General features: G+C 35.9%; 1 protein-coding gene across 2 annotated transcripts in view; it reads left to right on the top strand.

The window, feature by feature from the left end:
* LOC106874637 (E3 ubiquitin-protein ligase MARCHF6) overlaps positions 1-23,539 on the top strand; it is an 84,343-nt gene that overhangs the window by 37,432 nt on the left and 23,372 nt on the right. For both annotated transcript variants that reach the window (XM_089351813.1, XM_089351802.1), the window contains exons 6-18: positions 605-677; positions 3,534-3,687; positions 5,958-6,162; positions 9,064-9,125; positions 11,049-11,081; positions 12,150-12,201; positions 12,832-12,890; positions 13,100-13,209; positions 13,829-13,943; positions 14,942-15,145; positions 15,778-15,828; positions 18,151-18,435; positions 20,705-21,133. In XM_089351813.1, the coding sequence (XP_089207939.1) occupies positions 605-677; positions 3,534-3,687; positions 5,958-6,162; positions 9,064-9,125; positions 11,049-11,081; positions 12,150-12,201; positions 12,832-12,890; positions 13,100-13,209; positions 13,829-13,943; positions 14,942-15,145; positions 15,778-15,828; positions 18,151-18,435; positions 20,705-21,133 (1,832 nt within the window). The remainder of the gene's footprint in view (positions 1-604; positions 678-3,533; positions 3,688-5,957; positions 6,163-9,063; positions 9,126-11,048; positions 11,082-12,149; positions 12,202-12,831; positions 12,891-13,099; positions 13,210-13,828; positions 13,944-14,941; positions 15,146-15,777; positions 15,829-18,150; positions 18,436-20,704; positions 21,134-23,539) is intronic.

Raw genomic sequence — 23,539 nt, 5'->3', positions numbered from 1 at the left:
AACTACAGACATGTGACATACATACTTTTCACAAAGGCATTAATGGAATGATTTTATTTGTAAATTTCATGCAATTGAAGATAAATTTATACACAATTATATGGCAAAATTGTTGAGTGATGGACAAAAGATCATGTATTTTAGTTATTTCCCATAATGTCCTGTGCTCAAATTCTGCCAGAGTTGATTCTACTGTTTATCTTTTCAGTTTTGATAAAACAAGTAGATCACTCAAACAGTGAAGTTGATAGAATTGACTATTGTCACTTCCCACTGAAACTTGTAGCCTTTATCTGTTAAAAGTCATCATTAGTAGCATTGTTGTGTCCTAAGGAAGGTTTGCTTGTGCTCTGTTCAGAGCAACAGTTCACTAAACCCTCCTTTCACTTTCATAGCAAAAACGTCTGTGTGTATGTTATATTGGTCAGAATACAAAGAAGGCCAGGCAGGGAATGGAATCTTAATTGCAGACTTGTCTGGCTAAAATGTAACCACTCTCCAACATTTGCTCTACTAGGTAGCTAATATGAACTGACTTGATAAATTTACAATTTATTTTGTTTCTGCTCAACAATATCATTATTAGCTTTCTTCTACTTTTCAGGTCGAATATACAGATGTTTATTCACAGGATCTGTGAGCTCTTTATTAACCTTACCTTTGGATATGTTATCCACGTAAGTTTAACTTTTTATCTTATGTGGGTGTATCTTATTCGCACGTAAAAGCACCCACTACACTCTCTGAGTGGTTGGCGTTAGGAAGGGCATCCAGCTGTAGAAACTCTGCCAAATCAGACTGGAGCCTGGTGTTGCCATCCGGTTTCACCAGTCCTCAGTCAAATCGTCCAACCCATGCTAGCATGGAAAGCGGACGTTAAACGATGATGATGATGATATATATATATATATATATATATATATATATATATATATATATCATTCAACTATGGTAGTAGTTGAACAATATTCTTAAGGCCACAATTTACTCACATGCAGCATCTTTCAGAGCTTTGTTGCTAATTCAGTTCTTAACCAAATTGAAAACTTAACATTTTTGTAGAGGACTGGTCCCTAGCTACATTTTGGCAAAAAAAGAATCGAGATTTGGTCCAGTAGAAAAAAGTTTACATGCAAATTTGTAGCAATGTTATAGGAGAATAAGTAACGCCCCCAATCAAGTTTAGATCTAAGTAACTTTTTTTTTATAAACAAAATATATATATCTTAGCTTCAATGATAGAAGAAAGCACGAGGAATTTGATAGTTTTGATCCCATGCAAACAAAAATTTGTATCAAAATAGTTGAGGTAAAATATCATGAAAAAAGTAAGGCAAAAAAATTGGTCTTAAGTATAATCAACTTTTTTATTTTAAAAACAAGCTATATTTTAATTAAGCTTAAATCATAGAGCTCAATTTGAAGAATTTCATGGTATCAATCTCATGCAATGAAGTTTCAAAGAAACCCCCACTGCCACCCTCAGAATTTGAAACCACCCACCCATCAGCCATTTTTTACCCTCCACTCCAAGACAGCCTTCACAAATTTGCAGGTGGGTGGTACCCCCTGCAATTTTTGCGTTCACCTCTTCTTTTTCAATTTTAATTTTATAATAAGTCAATGTAAATAATGTGCTCTTCAAATACTAATCTTATTTTTATTTTTTAGCATAAAACTTTTTATTTTAATTCAATAATAATAATAATAATAATAATAATAATAATTCACTCACAAAAATGAACAAAATTAAAATATCATTTAGTGATTTATTAAATATATTATTCAATTTTCCATAAGGTCAAATCTTAAATTATTAATTAACACATTATTGATTAGCATAACAGCATAGCCTGGAAAAAACATGGATTACATGGAAAAATATGAGCACGAGAAATAATATCCTTAAGATTATAAACCGGGAAAAGTACAAGACAAGTTACTACACTTGGAAAAGTTCAGGACAACTTATTACACCTGGTAAAGTACAGAACAAGAACATTTTTACTTAAAATATTGCAGCTAAGGATAAAATTTGAATATTAAAAATTATTTGATTTCAATTTATATAGTAACATTATAATTAAAAATGGTACCATCATTTTGTTAAAATATTGACACACTAGAATACTTAAAAAATGAGAGCCAGAAGTACCAATATAGCTAAAGTTTTATGCAAAGTAGAACAGTATATATGGTAGGCAAATTTATTATGTAAAAAATAGGCATTGGATCAAGACTAAAAATGGGAAGACGTACTACTATTATTTTTTATAACCTGTTTTCGAATTCCTAATTATTAATTAATAATTAAAAAAATGAATTTTTTAAAGTGCAAGAAATATTTTGAGTTATTTTTATTAGAAGTAACAAGTAATAACAAATAGAAGTAATAACTTGTAATAAAATTTTTAGTTTTAATAAAAGCTAATATTTTCTAAATCTAAATATTTTATTTGAAATTTTATCCTTAGCTGCAATATTTTAAGCAAAACTTTTCTTGTTTGGTACTTTACCAGATGTAATAACTTGTCCTGAAATTTTCCAAGTGTAATAATTTGCCCTGTACTTCTCCAGGATTTCTCTTGCTTGCATTTTTCCATGTTACATATATATATATATATATATATATATATATATATATATATATATATATAGTTGTTAGCCTCAGTCAGCTCTGGTAGAACAGATCAATGGTGAAAAGTCTTCTAGTCATGAACATCCAGTGTGTATAGAACTGTGTTACACAATGTCTCCTTTCATATATATATATATTGGTTAACAGAGTCTACATATCGGACTATGTTACTTTATTGTCCCTTTCCCTTTTTTTAAGACTGCTGAATATAGTTTAAAAAAAATTTGGCAGCAGTTTCTAGCAGGTTGACAAATTGGATAGAAGTTCCATTATTTGATTGTATTAGACATACAGATAGATTTTGTACTTTGTTACTGCAATTGATATTGATGGTATGGAAAGTTTAGGGAGGAAATAGAATTGCTATCTTCAATCCTTTTTTAAAGCATTTGTAATATAGTGAAGTAAATTAACTACAGTCAGAAAATTAAATTGAATATTGACTTGGGAGTTTATCTCCTAATTTTATAGCACAACCAGTTTTAGATATGAATGTGTTTAATTACATGTTAAATCATACACATTTATTATCACTTGTCCTGTCATGTTACTGAAGACTGATCTTAAAATTTTGCTGAGGTCAATTTTGTTTTTCATCCTTTCAGGGTTGACAAAATAAAGTACCAGTTAAGCCCTAGGGTCAATATAGTCTACTAACTCCCCGCTAAAACTGCTGGCTGTGTGCCAAAATTTGAAACACCAATTCTGCTGAGATTAACTTAACCCTCAACCTTTTGGGATGATAAAATAAGTACCAGTTGAACATGGGTTGATATAACGACTATCTCACTTCCTTTAAATTTGCTGTCTTAGTACCAAAATTTAAAGCCATTACTATTATTATTAATATTAATCATTACTGTTATTATTATTATTGTTATCATTTATCTTTCAGAGAAAATATAGTATCAGATTCTTTTCAAGGTTGTTTTGTGGTGACTTGCACATTGTGTGCGTTTATTAGTTTAGTTTGGTTGAGAGAACAAATTCTCCATGGTGGTGGCCCTGACTGGTTGGAACATGAAGATGAAGCGAATAACCAAGGAAGGGTAAGTTAACAGTTGTTTTTCTTTTTCCTCTGCTTTCAGCCACTATTGTCAGCTTAAAGTATATGAAAATAGATCATTGTTAGAGTTTGCAGTTGTTTTGTTACTCTCTCTCCCCTCCTCTCCTCTTCTTCTTCATTTCACTTTGGTGAATTATGTTGGAATGAATTTATTTAGATTTTGTAGGATACAGCAGAAACCTGGTGCTATGAGTAACACTATAAGAGGCTGCTCTGTTTGTTAGCAGACTAACTTACAATCACTGATTGATTTGTATCTGGGTTACTTACAAGATTCAGAGTAATAATTACCAACAGCTCATAAATTGTTGGGTTTTTTCCCCTCTCCCTTTTCTCAGTCTCAGAGGTCCTACAGAGGGCTTACTTGCTACCCAGAGAAAGGTGGATTGGCTTGATTTGGTTTTGATTTTTGTTGGAATTACTTTAAAGATCACTTACCTTTGTCTATTTGCAGAGAGAAATCTAGCTTATAACTTTTTATAACCTTTAAATGATTTTACTAAATCATTTAATCTGATTTGCATATATAATACTGGTTTTGTATTCAATTATATAAATCATCGATACACTAAATTGTGTGTTTGGTACATTAAAGTACACCTATGCAGTCAGTGAAAGTTTTTATCTGACACTGTGATGGAGACATGAATAGACATTTCTTTACATTGTATTCAGTTATACATCATAGCAATGGCTCAAATCTTGTACTTCTTATAGAGATATGCGTTCATGTATATTTCAAAGTAAAAGTGATTATGAAAATCATAAATAAGTGTTCCTACACCACAGTGATTCTCTTTCTCCTTCCCACTAGACTGTAATAACATTTCCTCTGAAAGAGAAGTTGTTTCCATTGACATGGTAAAAGTTTTGATTGTGTTTGGTTTGAAGATCTAGAAAAGTTGCTTACTTTTGTTCTCAATGTGATTGTAGATCACTGGAAACAAAAGCGTTTTGTTAGGTTAGTTCTCATTGAAGCAAGTGTTGCTATTTCTCTATAACCTTGTCGACCTGTAGTTCAGGGATCTGGCATCTCTCTGAAATGCTTCTTGTGTTATATAAACAACTGTCTCTCTTTTGACTATAAATACATATCCATGCACACTAACACTAGACATTGTTAGATATGATCACTTATGGAAATGCACTGCTTTGTATCTTAAGTAGTGCAATCTCTCTGAGTCAGCTACATTCACTAGAGTAAAGATCATGACTATAATATTAAACATCTCACCAATGAACATATTTTGTCTACATATGACTTCAATGTATTCTCTCAGAACTGCACATCTATGGACTAACAAAGGAGCTTCTATGTAGTTGTTGAATGTGTTGGAAGTAGCAACCAAATCTTCCTCAAATCACACCTTACTTTCTTAAAAATTGCAAGGATACATTAGATAATGTTATCTTGGATGCACTAAACCTCAGGAAGAGACCAGATGGTTTTGACCAGAATACTTTTAATCTTGAGTTTGCCCAATCAGACTTAATAACTGAAGTTACACATTACAGAACAGAGATGTAAGAAAACAACCTGTAATGAAAATTTTTTGTTGACTTTAATTTTCATTGGAGGCAAATATATTTTAGCACCTTACTATCTTGGCTCACCCAAATAAAATTTGTAACAATTCCTTCTCCTTGCTTTCTCCATATAAATGATTGGTGAATCTTATTAAGTATAGTCAACTGTTAAACTTTTTGTTTAGTTTGGTGTAATTCCCTGTTATTTCCTTTCTTTCATAACTTCTCGATTTCTGTCTAAACTTTGTCTTCACTAATTTATCTCCTCAGTCTCACAAAAGCATCTTTTTTTTCCTGCACTCTCCATCTTCTTATAGACTGCCTTCATGGTCATGCTTTCCAGCCTTAATATTCCAACCTTTCTCTCTTGTTGGGAAACAAACAACATTCCTTACTAGAGATAGTCTTAAGTATTCACAAGAAATTTGGCACAATGACAACATCTGTTTCTCTAATGGGATGAAAATCAAAGTTGGTACTAGCTGGTAATTTGATTCTGCAACATAGTGGCAAACAGTATAGCGCAAGAAGTAAGCTGACTTAGCAGGTCAAATTTATAAACTAGGATTTGAATTTCATTTTGCTTATGTCATTAACATCCTTAGAAGATTAAAAAAAAAAAAAAAAAACCATGATCATAACCTTACATTTTCTCCTTTCTTATAATATGGGGTATTTGTACCTAGTAACAACAAACCAATAATGTATTTTGTTTATATATTCCAGAATTTCTTTGAAGGAGGAGTAATGAATAATTTGATGGGTATGGCACCTATTGGTCGTGGCATGGTTGGTAATGCCAATGCAGAAGGTAATGGAGCTGCTGCCGGTGCAGGAGAAGGTGGAAATCTGAATGAAGAAGGCTTAGCTGGAGCACCGGAAGTGGAAGTCTTTGATGTAATTGCAATGGGCCCCAACAATGCTGCTCAAGGTGAGTTATGTTTTACCATTGCAGTTTAAGTTGGATGTTAAATCATTCTTGTTATAGCGTTTTTATATTTCATCATCATCATCGTCATCATCATCATTGTCATCATCATCATATGTCTGTTGTTCATGCTGACATGGGTTGGATGGTGTGACCAGAACTGGCGAGCAGGTGGGGCTGCACCAGACTCCAGTCTGATTTGCCATGGTTTCTACGACTGGATGCCTTCCCTAACCCCAACCACTTTACAGAGTGTGCTGGATGCGTTTCCATGACACTGCATGAGCACTTTTATGTGGCACTGCACAGGCGCTTTTATGTATTGCTGTACAGGTGCTTTTATGTGCTTGACAAAACCAGAAGGATCAGTCTGAATATTTCTGCTGCGGGATACAGATCTTCTTGAGCATGGCCAGACACCAGGTATCTCAGTTCTTTGTCATTTCACCTGGAAAGTTCAGCTTCCTGAGGTTCTTTTTATCATCATCATCATTATCATCATCATCATCATCATCATCATCATCGTTTAATGTCCGCTTTCCATGCTAGCATGGGTTGGACGATTTGACTGAGGGCTGGCAAGCCAGAAGGCTGCACCAGGCTTCAATCTGATCTGGCAGAGTTTCTACAGCTGGATGCCCTTCCTAATGCCAACCACTTTGAGAGTGTAGTGGGTGCTTTTACGTGCCACTGGCACGAGATCCAATCACACGGTACTGGCAACGGTCACGTTCAAAAAGTGTTTTTTACATTCCACCTGCACGGGAGCCAGTCCATTATGAAATATTTTTTAACATTAATTCAATCTACACCAATTTTGAATAGTAACAATAATATTTAAGTATCACATTAACCCTTTTGATACCTACTTACCTGAGACTTCTTAGTTTTATAATACAAAATCAGTCTGTTTTTTTAGAATGTTTATATATAAATTTAAAAATACCATCAAAATTTTGTACAAGTACCTTTTGTTAAGTTATGTTCCTAACACCAGTTTATAATAATGAAACTTTTATAGTCTCACCAAATTATTAATTATTTTCATAATTAATTGAAACATAGAGCAATGAATTTCAAGAGAAATACAGTCTTGAATGTGTTGTGTTTTTGATCTGCATCTTCCTATTTAGTGTTGTATGGGTTATGCTAAGTAATGCTATTTTGTGTTATTTACTTTGAGGGACTCCTTAAAATCTTTCAAGTGGACTCTTCTGTTATAGCTCAGAACGAGCAAAGACTCCAATTATAATTGAGGTTATATAGCTCTTTATTCCTTACATATTCAATGCCATCAGCTGTAAATCTCTAATCTTGCATAATTGTCTCTGTCTTTGTCAAACAGAATGGAGCCATTCACTAGTTGATAAATTCTATTTGCTTTCTCTTTAATGACCGTCTGGCTTGTTATTGGTAATATTTTCATTATCATTGATGGTGGGAGTGTTCCAGAAGATGGCATACCTGCTCATTGTTACTAATTATGAGAGATGTTTGTATTGTTATCACTGACTTGCATATCTGTGGCTATACGTATTTCCCTGAGGTGATACAAGCCAACCTAATTATATTGGTATACATATTCAAATTTAGCTAACTGAACATCCAGCATTGATGTGAACAGCATCAAGGTATTGGCATGGCTGTGTGGCAAGGAGATTTCTTCCCAACCACATAGTTTCAGGTTCAACCTCACTGCATGATACCTTGGCCAAGTGTCTCCTACTATAGAGCCTTGTGAGTGAACTTGGTAGATGGAAAATGAAAGAAGCCCATACTGTGTGTGTGTGTGTGTGTGTGTGTTAGTGTCTCCTTACTGTGATAGCCTGATTTGCGAGCAAGTATCACCATCATGCAAGTGGTGTTTTCTATTTCCAGTCTTCCATGGAAACATCTCCAGTCATAGGGAAATATTACCTGGCTTGGAAACAGGTTGGGGTTGGTGACAGAAAAGGCCTCTTCCTGTAGTAAATCTGATTCATCAAATTCCCTCCAACCCATGTGGATGTTAAAATGTTGACAATGATGATAAGCTGCTGCTTCATACTGGGCACAAAGCTGGTATTTCACAATTTGCTGCTATCGTCAGCAGTCATTATTATAAAGATAATAATAATCAATATTTAGTAGGTTTCCAGACAGGAAGAGAAAAATATATTTATATTATCCTTATTGTTGACATTGTTATTAGGGTGTTAGCCTTGTGAGTGAAGTAGCAGAAGTAATAGAACATGGAACAAATTTGTGAAGTCATCGTTCGTTTAACGTCCGCTTTCCATGCTAGCATGGGTTGGACGATTTGACTGAGGACTGGTGGAACCTGAAGGCTACACCAGGCTCCAATCTGATTTGGCAGAGTTTCTACAGCTGGATGCCCTTCCTAACGCCAACCACTCCGAGAGTGTAGTAGGTGCTTTTACGTGTCACTGGCACGAAGATTATTATTAGAATTGTGTTTAGGGTAGTGGATGGTTTAATCAGTAATGTGTTGAACAGAATTCCTTGTGGGATTAAGTTATATCTCTCTTTGTCCTGACTTCAAATCTCACAGTGGAGTGGGATGGGAATGGTCAATAAAATAACCACATCTCAGTTCTATTAAATTTGTTAATCTCTCTTGAAATTTTGTCATCTTGTTCCAAAGTTATAAAGCATCATCATCATCAACAGCATTTTCTTCATTGTATTCTTTCTCTTCATTTGTCATCGTTTTTGCCATTATCATTTCACTTTTGCTATCTTCATCTTCTTTGTCCTTACAAACTTTATTGCTATTGCCATCTTTCCTGCTATCATCTACATATGTATCATCTTCATTGTCATTGCAGCTTCATTTGTTTTACCTTTTAATACTCTTTTAATTTCCTCTCCTACAATGTTAATGTTCTTTTTTCTCTTCCTTAGATGACAATAATTGGAATCCTATTGAATGGGATCGGGCTGCTGAAGAACTTACATGGGAAAGGGTAAGTGGGCTAACTTACTTAAGTTTTCATTGACATAGCTCATGGTTATATTTCAAATCTTCGTTAGATGACAGAGGACTGAGATATGTGGCGCATTGCTGTGCTGAAGAAAACTCGTATGCCACAACATAATTGAGATCCTAAAACGAATGTGCCATGTGAAAAGCATTGGTGTGGGTGCTGGTTCCACATACAAAGCACCCAGTACACTCTGTAGAGTAGTTGGCATTAGGAAGGGCATCTGACCATAAAAACCAAACCAAAACTATGGAACCTGGTGTGGCCCCTGGCCTTTCCAGTTCCTGTCAAGCCATGCCAGCATGGAAAATGGATGTTATGTTAAATGTTGATAATGATGAATGTTGATGCCTCTTTATATTTAGTTTTGTTTTTTTAAACTCTGTCTATCAAAAAAATGGATCGTAAACATTTAATACATTCACATCCAATGGTGCCAGGTAGTGTACTGACAAGTCAATCAAGAGTTAAGCAGTTTAGCATAATCTCAGCTGTGCTATGCTGTATGTCTCCTTGGCTCTGTTTACCCACATTTAGAAAGGTGTTGCAAAATAAGAACAACTTACCAATGCAAGCATCCACAGTACTGTCAAATTTGACATGTTTTTGTTAACTTTCAATGTTTACTTTTATTGTGTGGGTGTACTCAGAAAATTAGATGTTGCTGATAGGAATGCTATAGAATTTGAAAAGTTGAATTATTGATTTACTCTTCTGATAACAGGCTGATCAATTAAGCAAGGCATAAGTCTTGCTCTAAGGTTTGTATAATGATCGTAATGCTGCCATGCAAATTAGTTGCTGAAGGGTCTTGTCATTGGTTATGATTGTCTTTGGCAAAGGCCACTAAAAGCTATAACTCTTTAGGGGCTCCTTAGCTTTGTGGAACACAAGACAACCTCACTAGTATTGATGCCATGATAAAATGTACCTAGTATACTCTCTAAGAAGGTGCATAGCTCAGTGGTTAGAGTATTGGGCTTACAATTGTGAGGTTGCAAGTTTGATTCCCGGACTGGGCTGTGTGTTGTGTTCTTGAGCAAGACACTTTATTTCACATTGTTCCAGTCCACTCAGCTGTAGAAGGGAATTGCGACAGCACTGGTACCAAACTGTATTGGCCTCTGCCTTTCCTTTGGATAACATAGGTGGTGTGGAGAGGAGAGATTGATATGCATAGGTGACTGTTTCTCTTCCACAAATAACCTTGCCTGGACTTGTGCCCTGGAGGGGAATTTTCTAAGTTCAATCCCATGGTGATTCATGACCGAAGGCAGTCTATTACACTCTGTAAAATGGTTAGCAAATGAGTGAAGACAGTATAAGGTTGAGAAGTCCCTCTGCACAAGGACATGACACCCTCTCTTAGGTTCTTACCTTGAGTAATAACCTGAATTCATATTCCACTGAGATTGACTTAGCCTTTCATCCTTTTGGAGTTGATAAAAATAAGTGCCAGTCAAATACCAGGGTTGATATAATCAATTTGCCCCCTCCCTCCAAAATTACTGGCCCTCTGCCAAGATTTGAAACTACAAGACTGTGTAGTAACAGAAATTATAGTGCTACACTAGACTTGACCAAGTTGTGTCTACACTACAGTACTTGGACCATTTGAGTGTTCTGATCGTGGACACTATATATACAATACTGAGGACTGGATGCAATCTATTGAGTTCTTGGTTGGTTATCCATTATCTTATCAAATATATATGCATCTGTGGTCACAAAAACTTTGTCAAATGAAAACCTTATGATTTACTAGTGTTATTGGATTAAATTTTCTTCTTTTATGCAAATATAAATGCAGACATATTTTAGCCAGTGATTTCAGTAGTTTTACTGATGCAGCCCATGTACAATTAACATGATATCTAACAATGGGTCGTATTTCTTTCTTTTCAGTTGTTGGGTTTAGATGGCTCTCTGGTGTTTCTTGTAAGTATATTTCACAAGATGTATATATGTTTTTATGGGGTATTTTAACTTCTTTCACTGACCCCAAATGAATGTCATCTGAACTAGCAATGACTTGAATTTTTTGAGTAAGGCATAGTTATTTGAGGGTAACTGCAACCAATAAGGACTGACTTGGACTATGACAATCCATTCAACCCATTGGGAAACAGATGTGAAAATGATGGTGATGATATTCATATTGGATAAAATAATTTATGCTGTTGTTGGTAGGTCAAGAGAACGAGATGCTAAATGAATAAGCTTGTTTTCTGAATCTTAATGGTACATAAGGCCAATGCTTACTTATGCTTTCTGTAGCATTAAATCTTTTGATACCAACCTGCCTGAGGCCACCCTGAGAGGCTTTTAGTTGTGATAACACAATGACTTTGAATTAAAGTTTGAACTCCTGACTATGTCCTATTTAACTGACCAGTTATTTTAACTAAGCTCAAGCAATTCGGCCGAAAAAAAGATTCCACTTGAGACAGTCTGGGAGCTCCTTCATGGCTACTTCACCTGAATAGCATTCAGTCTTCCAGAAATCATATCTTACCATTTTAGTTTTTTTTTTTTTTTTTTAAAAAGGAAGGACACATTGAATAATGTAGTCCTGGATATATATATCTGTATATCAAGAGAGGATGGTAATGACTGAAATATCTGCTAAATGAGGATGAAATTCAGGCTAATATAACAACAGCAACAAGAGATTCCATTTTCCTCCTTTCACAATTGTGTATCTGACCATAGGAAGGACATGTAGCTAAATAACAAGCACTTGTTCCCATACTATATGTGAAAATACACAAATAGGCAAAAATTGTGCAAACATTAGAAAGATAATGTGGTTAGTTTATATATATATATCCATATAAAAGTGTTGAAAAAAAAGCGTGTTCCCAAAAAGAAAAATATTTTGTAAAAATTTGATCAGTTTTTATATTTATATAGGTTTGCTTCATTACGTTTAAATAATGTGAGAAAATATCTGAAATAGTTATCAGCTTTTCAGTCACCTATGTTTTTTTTTTCTGTCTTCTTCAGGAGCATGTTTTCTGGGTTGTATCTCTGAATACACTTTTCATCTTGGTGTTTGGTAAGTATTACATTACATGACTATTTATATTTTCAAATAGACGTTATTGATATCATTAAAAAAAAAAAAAGAAAAAGTATTCTACAAAATTGGGGGAAGTGTATGCTAGCTTGCATGAACAATGAAGGCAAAAAGTGGCTGAGCACCAAAGATATTTGTCATCCGTATAGCACAATTTGACTAAGCTGGTACAGTGTATCTGTATTGTTAATGTATTGATGAGTGGTGCATATTGGGAAGGTGAAGTTAGAGCAGTGGCTAAAATGCCATGTGGTATCTATTTTGGCTTCCTGCCTTCCGAATTCAAATTTTGTGATGGTTAAACTTTACCTTTCATCTTTTGGGGTTCATAAATATCAGTCTAGAGCTGTGGACTGGTCGAAATCAGAGCATTGGATGGGAAGCATCAGGGTATTTGTTCTAGCTCTTTGCATTTTGAGTTGAAAGTTTGCCATGACTGACTTGGTTGTATACTTAATTTGTTGTCTGGTTTACTACCATCATCTGGTCCTTGGATGCTTTTAGTTGCGTCCACTCTATTCCAAGCATTTGAGCCTGCACTGTTCTGTACAATCTTTTGGATTCTCCTCTTACATTTTATGAAACACTGTTTTTTTTTCTTTGTTCCAGCATTTTGTCCATATCACATTGGTCATTTTACTTTGGTTGGCCTTAAAATTGATGATTTTGTAAGTTAAAATATCAGTTACTATTTCTTTTCTCGTCTCTCTCTTTTCTTCTCACTTTCTCTCTTCATTTGCTGCTTCTCTATCTCCTCATTCACTTTCATATGATCTCATTTTTTAATTACCATTCTTACTCTAATTTATTGTTTCTTTCATTTTTCTGCTCCATCTGTATCTCCTTCTTTACAAAAATACTGTTGTTATTAATACAGGTTGTGGCATCCCATTTTGAAGGCCTCTTAACTGCCCTCACTGGTTACATTGTATTTGCATTGGGTCTTGTATCCCTCTACCTTCTTTGTGCTCTGGTGCGCATCAAAAGGTATGTTGAACACTCTTCTCTGGAAATTTTTATACACACACACACACACACACACACACACACACACACACACACACGTACACACCCACACACATAATATAGCATAATCATTTTAATGTTCACTTTCCATGCTTGCATGGGTCAGATGGAATTTGTTTACATGAGTTTTCTACAGTGGATGTCCTTCATATACACGTGTGTGTGTTTGTGTACACACACACACACACACACACACACACACACACACACACACACACACACACATGGTGGTCTTCTTTCAGTTTCAGCCAACCAAATCTGTTCACAATGCTATGGTCAGCCTAGGGCTATAGTAGAAGCTTGCCTAAGGTGCCAAGTAGTAGGACTGAACCAGAAACCATGTGTTTGGGAAGCAAAGTTTTTACCACATCCATACATGTAAAAAGCATCCAGTACACTCTGTTAAGTGGTTGGCATTCGGAAGGGCATCCAGCTGTAGAAACCGTGCCAAAACAGACGTAGAACCTGGCAGAGCCCCTTGGTTCGTCTCTTGTCAAACCATTCAACCCATGGCAGCATGGAAAAAAGGATGTTAAATGATGATGATGATGAATATTTTCCTTTTTATTTTTCCTTCAAGATTCAGGAGGCTTATTGGACTTTGCTATGTTGTTGTTAAAGTGAAACTACTTGTTGTAGTGGAGATTGGAGTGTTCCCATTAATTTGTGGCTGGTGGCTCGATGTGTGTTCTCTGGTAAGTGTTTCTAGAATTTTTATTCCTTACTTTTTCTCCATATCTTTTTTGCTCTACATTAAAAACAAAACAAAACAGATAATATGTTCTCTGACTGCCACGCTACACACCAACTCGGTATTTTGTAATACGCAGTGTCAACTTTGGATGATACAAATATGATATATATTCTGGCTCTGCTATATAAATCTAGATAAGTTATGTACTCTTTGTGTTAAAAATAGCATAGTGGAGACTTAGTTTAGTTGGACTAATTAAAATCGAGTTTAGTAGGTCCCATATTATTCACATATGATTGCATTACTGGACTTAAATTTTGCTGTAAATAATAAGATGCAAGAAAATGACCCCTAAAAATCCTTTAGCATAAAACCAGCATCTTTAATTTCTCTAGGTAGTTGTTAAGGAAAATAAAAAAGACCATATATCATGAGTTAAACTTACCACCAGGGAGTAAATTTTGCCTACCAAGAGAGTAAATTTGCTGATTTTAGATTTGTATATATTTTTTTCTTGATATATAATTATAAAAAAGTCTGAATTTGATAAAAATAATTTGAAGTATATTTTGTGAAAAACTTCAATTTGCTTTTCTTTCTACCATTTGGAACTTAACAATCTACTTCTTAATTATTATGTTGCTAGTAGAGAAGTCTAATTCAGAATATTTGTCCGGTTCTGGTATCTATTGATCATTAAGTCATAAATAAATGAAAAATCATGGCTGTGTGCTATTGTTATTTGAACTTGAATTAATAAATGTCTAAAAACAGTATTTTAACATTCCTCTTCTGCTGGCTGTTTTATTAAGGTGTGTAAACTCCAATTACTAAAAGAAAAAAAAAAACCTCAGAATGGGAGTGAATTTACTTTCAAGGGGGTAAATGGAACAGAAATGGTTAAAAATCCTTGGCTTATTTTGTGAAAAATTGTTTTGTCATTTTCACTGTTTCAAAACTTCATTATTACCATTCATGTTATTTTGGTTATTATTGCAGGCAATGTTTGATGCAACCTTAAAAGAGAGAAAAAACAGCTTCCATCTAGCTCCAGGAACATCAATGTTTGTTCACTGGCTAGTTGGGATGGTGTATGTTTTCTATTTTGCTTCATTTATTTTACTTTTGCGTGAAGTGTTGAGACCTGGGTTGTTGTGGTTTCTCAGGAATTTGAATGATCCGGAATTTAACCCTATTCAGGAGGTAATTTCTTTGTATTTGTCTTTTATATTTACTTACAACCTTAATGTAATGATAACTATTAATTTAATGTGATGTTTATACAGTTAAAGTTTGGGGAACTAGATTTGAATTTGGAATGAAGTAATGGTTATCCTGAGCAATACATGGAAGTTTCAATTGATGCATTAGCACACCTAGCTGTTGGGAATAAATACCAAAACTTCTGGGAAAGTTACTTGCAATCTACTAGTCTCTTGAGCAGGGAGAGAGTTGTTTTTCATTTACTTAACAGTCCTGTCACCAAAGTTTAGGAACTTATGCTATATCTTTAAAGAAAGTTGGTCTTTGTTGAACCCTGATACAGTAGACATCTAGTCAAAGGAATTTCAACTATGGCTATTCTTGCTTTTTATGGGCATATAAAGGACTATGTTCTTTGCTTTTAAAAGTGGATATGATATGTAGTAGATTTGGCTACTGTTTAGTAGGTCGAGCTAACAGAGCTGCATGCTCACTTGTTAATCTGAAGAGCTAACTAGTATAAGTAATGGAAGACATTGTGAAATGATGCATGTGAGTTATCTGCTGTTTTGTATTTTTTTTTCTACGATATTTGACAAATAATGAGAAGTGTCTTTCCATGTCTGTTTCAGATGATCCACCTACCTGTCTATAGGCATGTCCGTAGATTTATTGCCTCCGTTGTGAGTACATTTTTCCTGGTTTGTTTCTTTGAATATGGCATTTTTGAATGACTTATTTACCCTTTTGTTATATTTCTATTGAAATGTGCTGCTTTTGTTTCAGTAATTCTGAAAATAATAAGGAATTTAGTAAAATAACTTTGTCGTTATTAAGCTGGTGTTTGGAACATAAATTAACTTACAATTTTAATGGGAGGTTTTCATTTAAATCATTTTAAAAAGGGGAATTTGTATCATAGACACCGAGGGCAGTTTCAGACAGGTTGGTATCAAGAGTTAAGCAATTCTCTTCTCCTTCATTAAATAATGTATAATCTTGTGTGTTAGCTTCACTATTTTGTCAAGTATGGCAAAGCTATGTTTCACTAATGAGGCCACAATAAGACTTGAACATATCCAGAGTTGTCTTTTGTACTTAATGTAAAGTTAATAATGATAATAGTAGCCATAGATTAATATTTTTATTTTTGCATCAGATAGTTCTAATTTGTCTTCTAATGTTATGGTTGGGAAAGAACACCATTGTAACTATTAAAACCTTTCATCATAAGTTTATGTTGAAAATTCTAATAGAGGAACATGGTCAGTAATTTGCTGGGTGGAGTTTGTTGATGACATCAACCCTAATACTTCACTGGTACTTTGGTTTATCAGTGAGTGGAGATAAAATTGACCAGGTGGGATATGAACTTGGAAAGTAAAGAGTTGGATTAGATACCACAACGCATTTTATCCAACGCTTTTCTGATTCTGCCAATCCTCTACCTTAAATACTGACTTAATAATGAAATGTTCATTATTTTACTAGTTTACAAAAGTGAGTTTATATACACAATCATTGTATTTAAGAAATATGATCACAAAATTAACATTGATTGGCAGCTTGTAATTAGTCCAGTGGTAGAGTTGGCTGTTGGCAGTGGAGACTAGTCTGAATATTGGTAGAATTTCCACAGGCATAAACAAAAGGGATTGAATTCAGCATGTCAAGCTAATAACCACTTGTCCAGTTTTGAGTGTTGCTGTAATATATAACTGAGGTGTTGTTCATATTCTCCAGAATTTATTTATTTATTTATGAACTGGGCCTATTAAGAGTTGATTAATGACAGTGCATTGATGGGCTGATGATAGGTTATAAACTATACAGTTGATGACTGATTTGTAAGCTAGCTGTGATGAGTTTAAATCATTTCACGAATCGTTTGCAGTGAGCTGAGTTTTATTGGATTAACTTTTTTCTAAGGATACTTCTTTAACCTTTTGGGTTGATGTAGAAAGAAAAAAAAATACACACAACTTATAGCCCATGCACCAGGCTTCTGTACAGTTTTGAACTTCCAATTTTTCAAGACATTAGTCAGCCCAGGGCTACAGAAGCTGCACATAATGCCATACAGTAGGAATGTACCTGTAACTACATGGTTGTGTAGTGAAATTCTAAACCATACAACCATACCTGCACCGATGTATATACTCTCCCACCCCCACATCTAATAGGTTAATGGATTGCAAAATAAGAGCCATACAAGACAAAATACTGTGTAGCATTTGTTACATCTCTTCTAACTTAATAGTGAGGTCAACTTTGCTTTTTATTCTTCTAAGGATGATAATATAAATACCAGGTAGGTATGGAGTTGAATTCAGCGTTCCACTTCATATTTGTAGCACTATGTTAGTATTAGAAACCACACTCCTACAGACAAACATGCAAGGAAGCACTCATACATGCATATAAGTAGACATGAAAGTTTACATGCATATATCCACATACAAGGACATGATCCCATACATACACATTTTTGGACACAAGCACATACACACAAGTGCATATACACTTAAATACAAATGCATATATGCATGAATACAAGCACATACACACATGAATTCAAGTGCATATATGCTTAAATACAAATGCATATATGCATGAATACGAGCACATACATGCACACATGAATCCTAATACGTACTCACATGAATACTGCCGCCTACACATAATGCATATGCACATGAATGCTAACACACACATGAATACTTGTACACAGATATAAATGCTAAGGCTACACATATATGGATGCTAATGCATACACACAGATATGAATATTAATACACTCACACACACACCTGAATGCTTATGCATACACATGTCAGATGTGCAGCAAAGTACAAACAAATGCTCATGCACATTGTAATCAACTCTTAGTTTGATTTGATACTTGCTCTTTTGTTTGTTTGTTTTCTTGATTGTAATATAAATAACATGAATGTTTTTTTTTCCCCTTCTTTTCTTTAATCTTTCCCAACTAACTCTATTTGTAGGTTATATTTGGAAGTACCGTTCTCTTGATGCTGTGGCTACCAGTCCGAGTGATCCGGAAGGTGATGCCACAGTTCCTACCTTACAATGCTGTTCTCAACAGCGACGCCGCTATGAGTGAGCTTTCTCTAGAGCTTCTCCTGTTGCAAGTTGTTTTACCAGCCTTGCTTGAACAGGGTTATATTAGGGCCTGGCTGAAAGGGGTAGTCCGTGGATGGACTGTTGCTATGGCATGGCTACTCGATCTCCGGTCCTATCTCATTGGCGACATTGCTTTGACTGAACAGGTAGGTTTGCTTTCTTTTTCTATTTCCTCTATTATTGTATTTTCATATTTTTGCACGGCTCTTGTAATTAGCTGCCAGTGTTTATGTTTACTGTATCAATTTCTCTGGTGCTAGAGTACTCATACACACACTGCCACTTCCTCTGGATCTATTGTATTATTGAACTAATGATCAACCACTTAAAAAATAACAGCCAAATCTTCCTCAAATTATGCTATATTGTCTTAAACATGGAGAAATACATTGAATAATGTTGTCCAAGATATACAATGCCTGAGAAAAGATTGGGATGTTTATAACTGAAATGCTTTCAGTCATGGCTAAAATGGGCCAGAACAACAGTAGATGTATTATGTCATAAGGCAAGATTATCTTGTATTAATCTGCCTAGCTAAAACAAAAAAATAAAATAAACCCTCTTTATTTTGCTTGGAGCCCTTTGATCTTTGTTCATCTGAACTTGGAATTGTTAGTGATGCCACCTTTCAGTAGGTATATAAATATATTTTGTTGGTTTTGAAATAAACTTGCATTTTCTGGTTTGCAATGATGTTCTGTTTGTGACAGCCACCAGGCTGTGAGCATACCTAAGGAATCTGCTTGTGGTATCAATCTTTCTTAAGGCCCTGAGAAGCTTTTCAAAGGTGGTCCTTAGCTTTGGCTTTTGGTATTGGGTAAATGGCTGTCAAGTGTTCTGTTGGATTGGCATTGGATAGTGGTCCATCTTTGATAACATTCTCAGAAATTTTTGTTTGACTTTACTCTGATGGCTAGTTAAAATAAAGTACATCCATACTGTTTAGTGTTTTTAGTATACTACTTGCAGTATTTTTAAATCAAAGACCTACACAGTGGCAGTTCAACACCATATTCACTCAACCATTTTGATTCTGTAATAGAACACTGGACTAACAGTTTATTGACTAGGCTAAATATGGATTTCCTGATATGGTAACACTTTATTAATGCATGGTTAGGAGACCCAGGAACCTTTATTCATCATCATTATCATCATCGTTTAACATCTTCCATGCTGACATGGGTTGGGTGATTTGACAGGAGCTGGCTTGGCAGGAGCCTGACCCATGCTTCTGTGTTTGTTTTGGCATGGTTTTTACAGCTGGATGCTCTTCCTAACACCAACCACTCTGCAAAATGGGCAAAGTGCTTTTAGCATGGCACTCACACAGGCAAGGTCTGTTTTGGTATGGGTTTTACAGCTGGATGCCTGTCCAAATGCCAACCACTTCACAGTGTAGACTTCTAATGTGACACCAGCTCCGACAGGGTCACCAAATAACTTGCAAGAGAAGGAATTTTTGAGAGGGGAGGGGGCATTGGAGGAGGTGATTTTGTGTCATATAATGAAAGGTTAGAGTGTGACAGAGACTACCCAGCCAGAAAGAGGGAGAGAGAAAGGAAGAAAGGGAGAGAAAGAAAGCGAGAGTTAACAAGAATGAGGGCAGAAACAGGTGTGTTGCTGAAGAGGAGGGACAGTTACCTAGAGAGAAAGGGGGGAGTTAACAAGAAAGAAGTATGCTGCTGAAAAAGAGATATATGATTACCTAGCCAGAGGTAAGAGCAAGAGAAGGTGGGAGAGTGATCAAGAATGAGGGTAGAAACAGGTTTGTTGCTGTAGAGGAGATACATGATTACTCAGCCAGAAGGAGGAGCAAGGGAAAGTGAGAGAGAGTAGTAGACACCAAGAGCAGGATAGAGATGGCAGTAAGTGTCAAGGTATACTTGCAAGGAACAAGAATCAGGGCATAGATGGTATGGTAGAATAAGGAAAAGAGAGATGAATGGTAGCCAAGAGGTTGCGGGTAGGGAGTTGGAGTGGGGAATGCTGTGACTGGTGAGAATCTGGGTATATAGAGTGGGAGGGGATAGGGGAACGCAATGATACAGTGAGCAGGGTAGTGAGGACTGGATTGAGGAGTCGGAGATAATCGTGTGTGAAGAGGAAATGTGAGGAAGGGAAGAGAATCAGTTTGGGAATACGGGATGTGGTTTGGTTTGTTGGGGTAAGTTACATGAAAATTTTATGTGTGGGTGGAACACAACGCTTCTAGAATCCAAGTTTACTGACATGAGTGGGTCTTCTCCAGAACCTCATATCACCAGACATCACATTCCATTGTCATTTCCTCTGCAACCCCCAAAATCCTGTGATTGGTCCTCACCACTTCATCCAAATTATTACTTATGAAAATTAGTTTTGAATATTGTATTTTGATAATCTCATTATTGTCCCTCTCTTCTCTTTCAGGATAACATTATATATGGAGACCAACCTGGTAATGGAGGTGTTGGAGCTGGTGTTGGTGCTGCAGCTGGTGGTGGTGGAGGTGGTGCTGCTGCTGCTGATGGTCAGCACAATAATGCAGCAGCACCTGCTGGAAATGAGCCTGCAGCAGCAGCGGCAGCAGCACCAGATGTTGCCAATGAGCCTGCTGCTCAGGCGGCAGGAACAGCAGCAGTGAATAACGACCCAGCTGACCAGACCAACAACCAAGCAGCTGCTCCTCCTCCTCCCCCTCCCCCACAGCAGCTTCCACCCCCACCCCCACCCCCAGCTCCTGCACCAGCACCACCTCAAGTCCAGGCTGGGCTTGGAGCTGTCCATCAGGCTATGCTTCAAGGTGGTGGGCCAACTGGTTTTCAAGCATATAAAAGATCATCTTTTTTCTCTATACGGGTAAGATTATATATATATTCTTTTATTCTTTCACTTGTTTCAGTCAGGGTTTTTTTAAGTCAAACAAATCGACCCCCAGGATTTATATTTTTAAAGCCTAGTACTTACTCTATCGATCTCTTTAGCCAAACCACTAAATTACTAAATTACAGGGATGTAAACACACCAACACCAGTTGTCAAGTAGTAGTGGGGGGGGACAGACACACACACATACACACACACACACACACACACACACACATAAATACATACATACATACATACATACATATATATACATGACAAGCTTCTTTCAGCTTCCGTTTATCAAATCCATTCACAAGGCCTTGGTTAGCCTGAGGCTATAGTAGAAGACACTTGCCAAGGTGTGACACAGTGAGACTGGTCCCCGGAACCATGTGATTGGGTAGCAAGCTTCTTACCATGCAATCATGCCTGTATATATATATGTGTGTGTGTGTATATATATATATATATATATATATATACATACATACGTTTATTATTTTGCTAGTTTCAGTCATTGGACTGGGTCTGCCTTGTAGGCTATAGTGAATTACCTTGCAGTGCTTAACTTTATTGGCAGGTTCTTATATTCTATTGACATTAGCATGATGAAAGAAAGGCTTTGTTTACTTGGTTGGGATTTCCATCTTGGAATGTAGAGGGTTTATAATTAAATACCACAATGTATTTTGTTTATGAGATCTTCCTTGACTACAGTAGACCATTTTCATCATTCTGTCTCGTTCTCTGATCACTAGGAATATGTATAGGAAGTTGCTTCAAAACATCTGTACACAGTACATTCTAACATCGCCATTTCTATGCTGCCAACCATCACTCTCTTTTGGGCTACTTCTATTGTTACCTATCACCCACCTTTGTCCACTTCTGCTATTGCCCTTCACTACCCTCCCATGTCTATTCTAGTAACTCTGTCTACTGTCATACTCCTGTTCCTTTCACCCATCCATTCTAGTCTTTCTGCTGTCATTGCTTTCTCTTCCTCTTCCCTTCTTTGATCACATTACTTGATCGAAAGTCTGTGTCTGAGGTTACTGTGTACTATCTACATTTACAGTGTACAGAGTAGCCCATCTGCTCTGCTGGTGCTACAATGGAAAGCCACCTCACCTCTGCACCCTCGAGTGATGAGTGAACATGCAGTGGAAAAAGGGTTAAGAGGTCTCTTTTGTCTTGTCTCACTAGGGATTGACAACCTCTGCAGTGCATTTGCCATGGAAAATCCATCCAGTACACACTGTAGGGATAAGACTGAAAAGAACTGTAGGGATAAGAAGTCCCTTGAGTTCTGTCTTGCCGTAAAGTGGCTGGTAATAGGAAGGGCATTCAGCTGTAGACACCAATCCAAAATGTCACACTTGTATATCAGTTTGTCTCGTTCTCATCACATATGCATCAGTCGGTCTCATTCTCATCACATTGGGACCCATTTGGCTCCCAATGTAAAACAAATGGGATTGTGGTAACCTGCTCAACCCATAAAACACGGAAAGTAGCTGTAAAAATGGGGGTGAGGACATACCTCAATAAACTTTGTCTGACCCATGCAAACATGGGAAAATTGATGTTTAGACAATGATGATGTATTTACTTTAAAGAAATTGATGGCAGAATCAGTAGAGCAGCAGACAAAATAAATTGCAGCCTTTTTTTTATAAGTCCTTTTAGGTTCTGAGTTCAAATTTCACTGTAGTTCACTTTGTCTTTTATTTATTTAGAGTTTGATGAAATAAATGTATTAAGTACTGAGGGTCGATTAAATTGATTATACTCTTTGCCAGAATTTGTTACTTTTGCCTAAAATATAGATTTTATTATTTTTTTCCAGTGAGGATAAAATGCTGGAATTTTAAAATCCTTACTGAGTAATTACTGTATTGTGCTCTTAAGCAGGACATTTAACTTTAAGCCTTGAGCCTCTCAAGTGTTGCTCAATCTTCTAGAAATACCTGCCAAATCTTCCTCACATTACTCCTTTGTCTACAGATTTGACTGTGTAGTCTTAAGTATTCAAAAGGATGTTGATGACTAGAATGCTTTTGATCATAGGTATGCCTAGTCAAGGCTGAACTGTGGCTAAACTACTGCAAATCATATAGAAAATGAATATTAAATGTAAGCTTGTACTTGCTTATATACTCATGCACACTCATAGATATTCATGTACATTCATATACACACATACATTTATAAATCTGCAGGTATTTTTAACCTGACCCACTTGAGAATCACCTCTGTTTCTACAATACAAATTTCCTATTTTAAAGTGATCTAAATTGAAACCTTCCATCAAAATTTCATGTTAATTTGTTTCAAACACCAGCTTAATAAAAATTATTTTACTAAATTCATTATTATAAAAATTTATTGAAATAAA

The sequence above is a fragment of the Octopus bimaculoides genome, chromosome 1 (assembly GCF_046866305.1).
Source record: "Octopus bimaculoides isolate indiv1 chromosome 1, ASM4686630v1, whole genome shotgun sequence".
NCBI classification, from domain to species: domain Eukaryota; kingdom Metazoa; phylum Mollusca; class Cephalopoda; order Octopoda; family Octopodidae; genus Octopus; species Octopus bimaculoides.
Note: the sequence above shows the minus strand (reverse complement) of the source record. Positions and strands in the feature narration are given on the sequence as shown.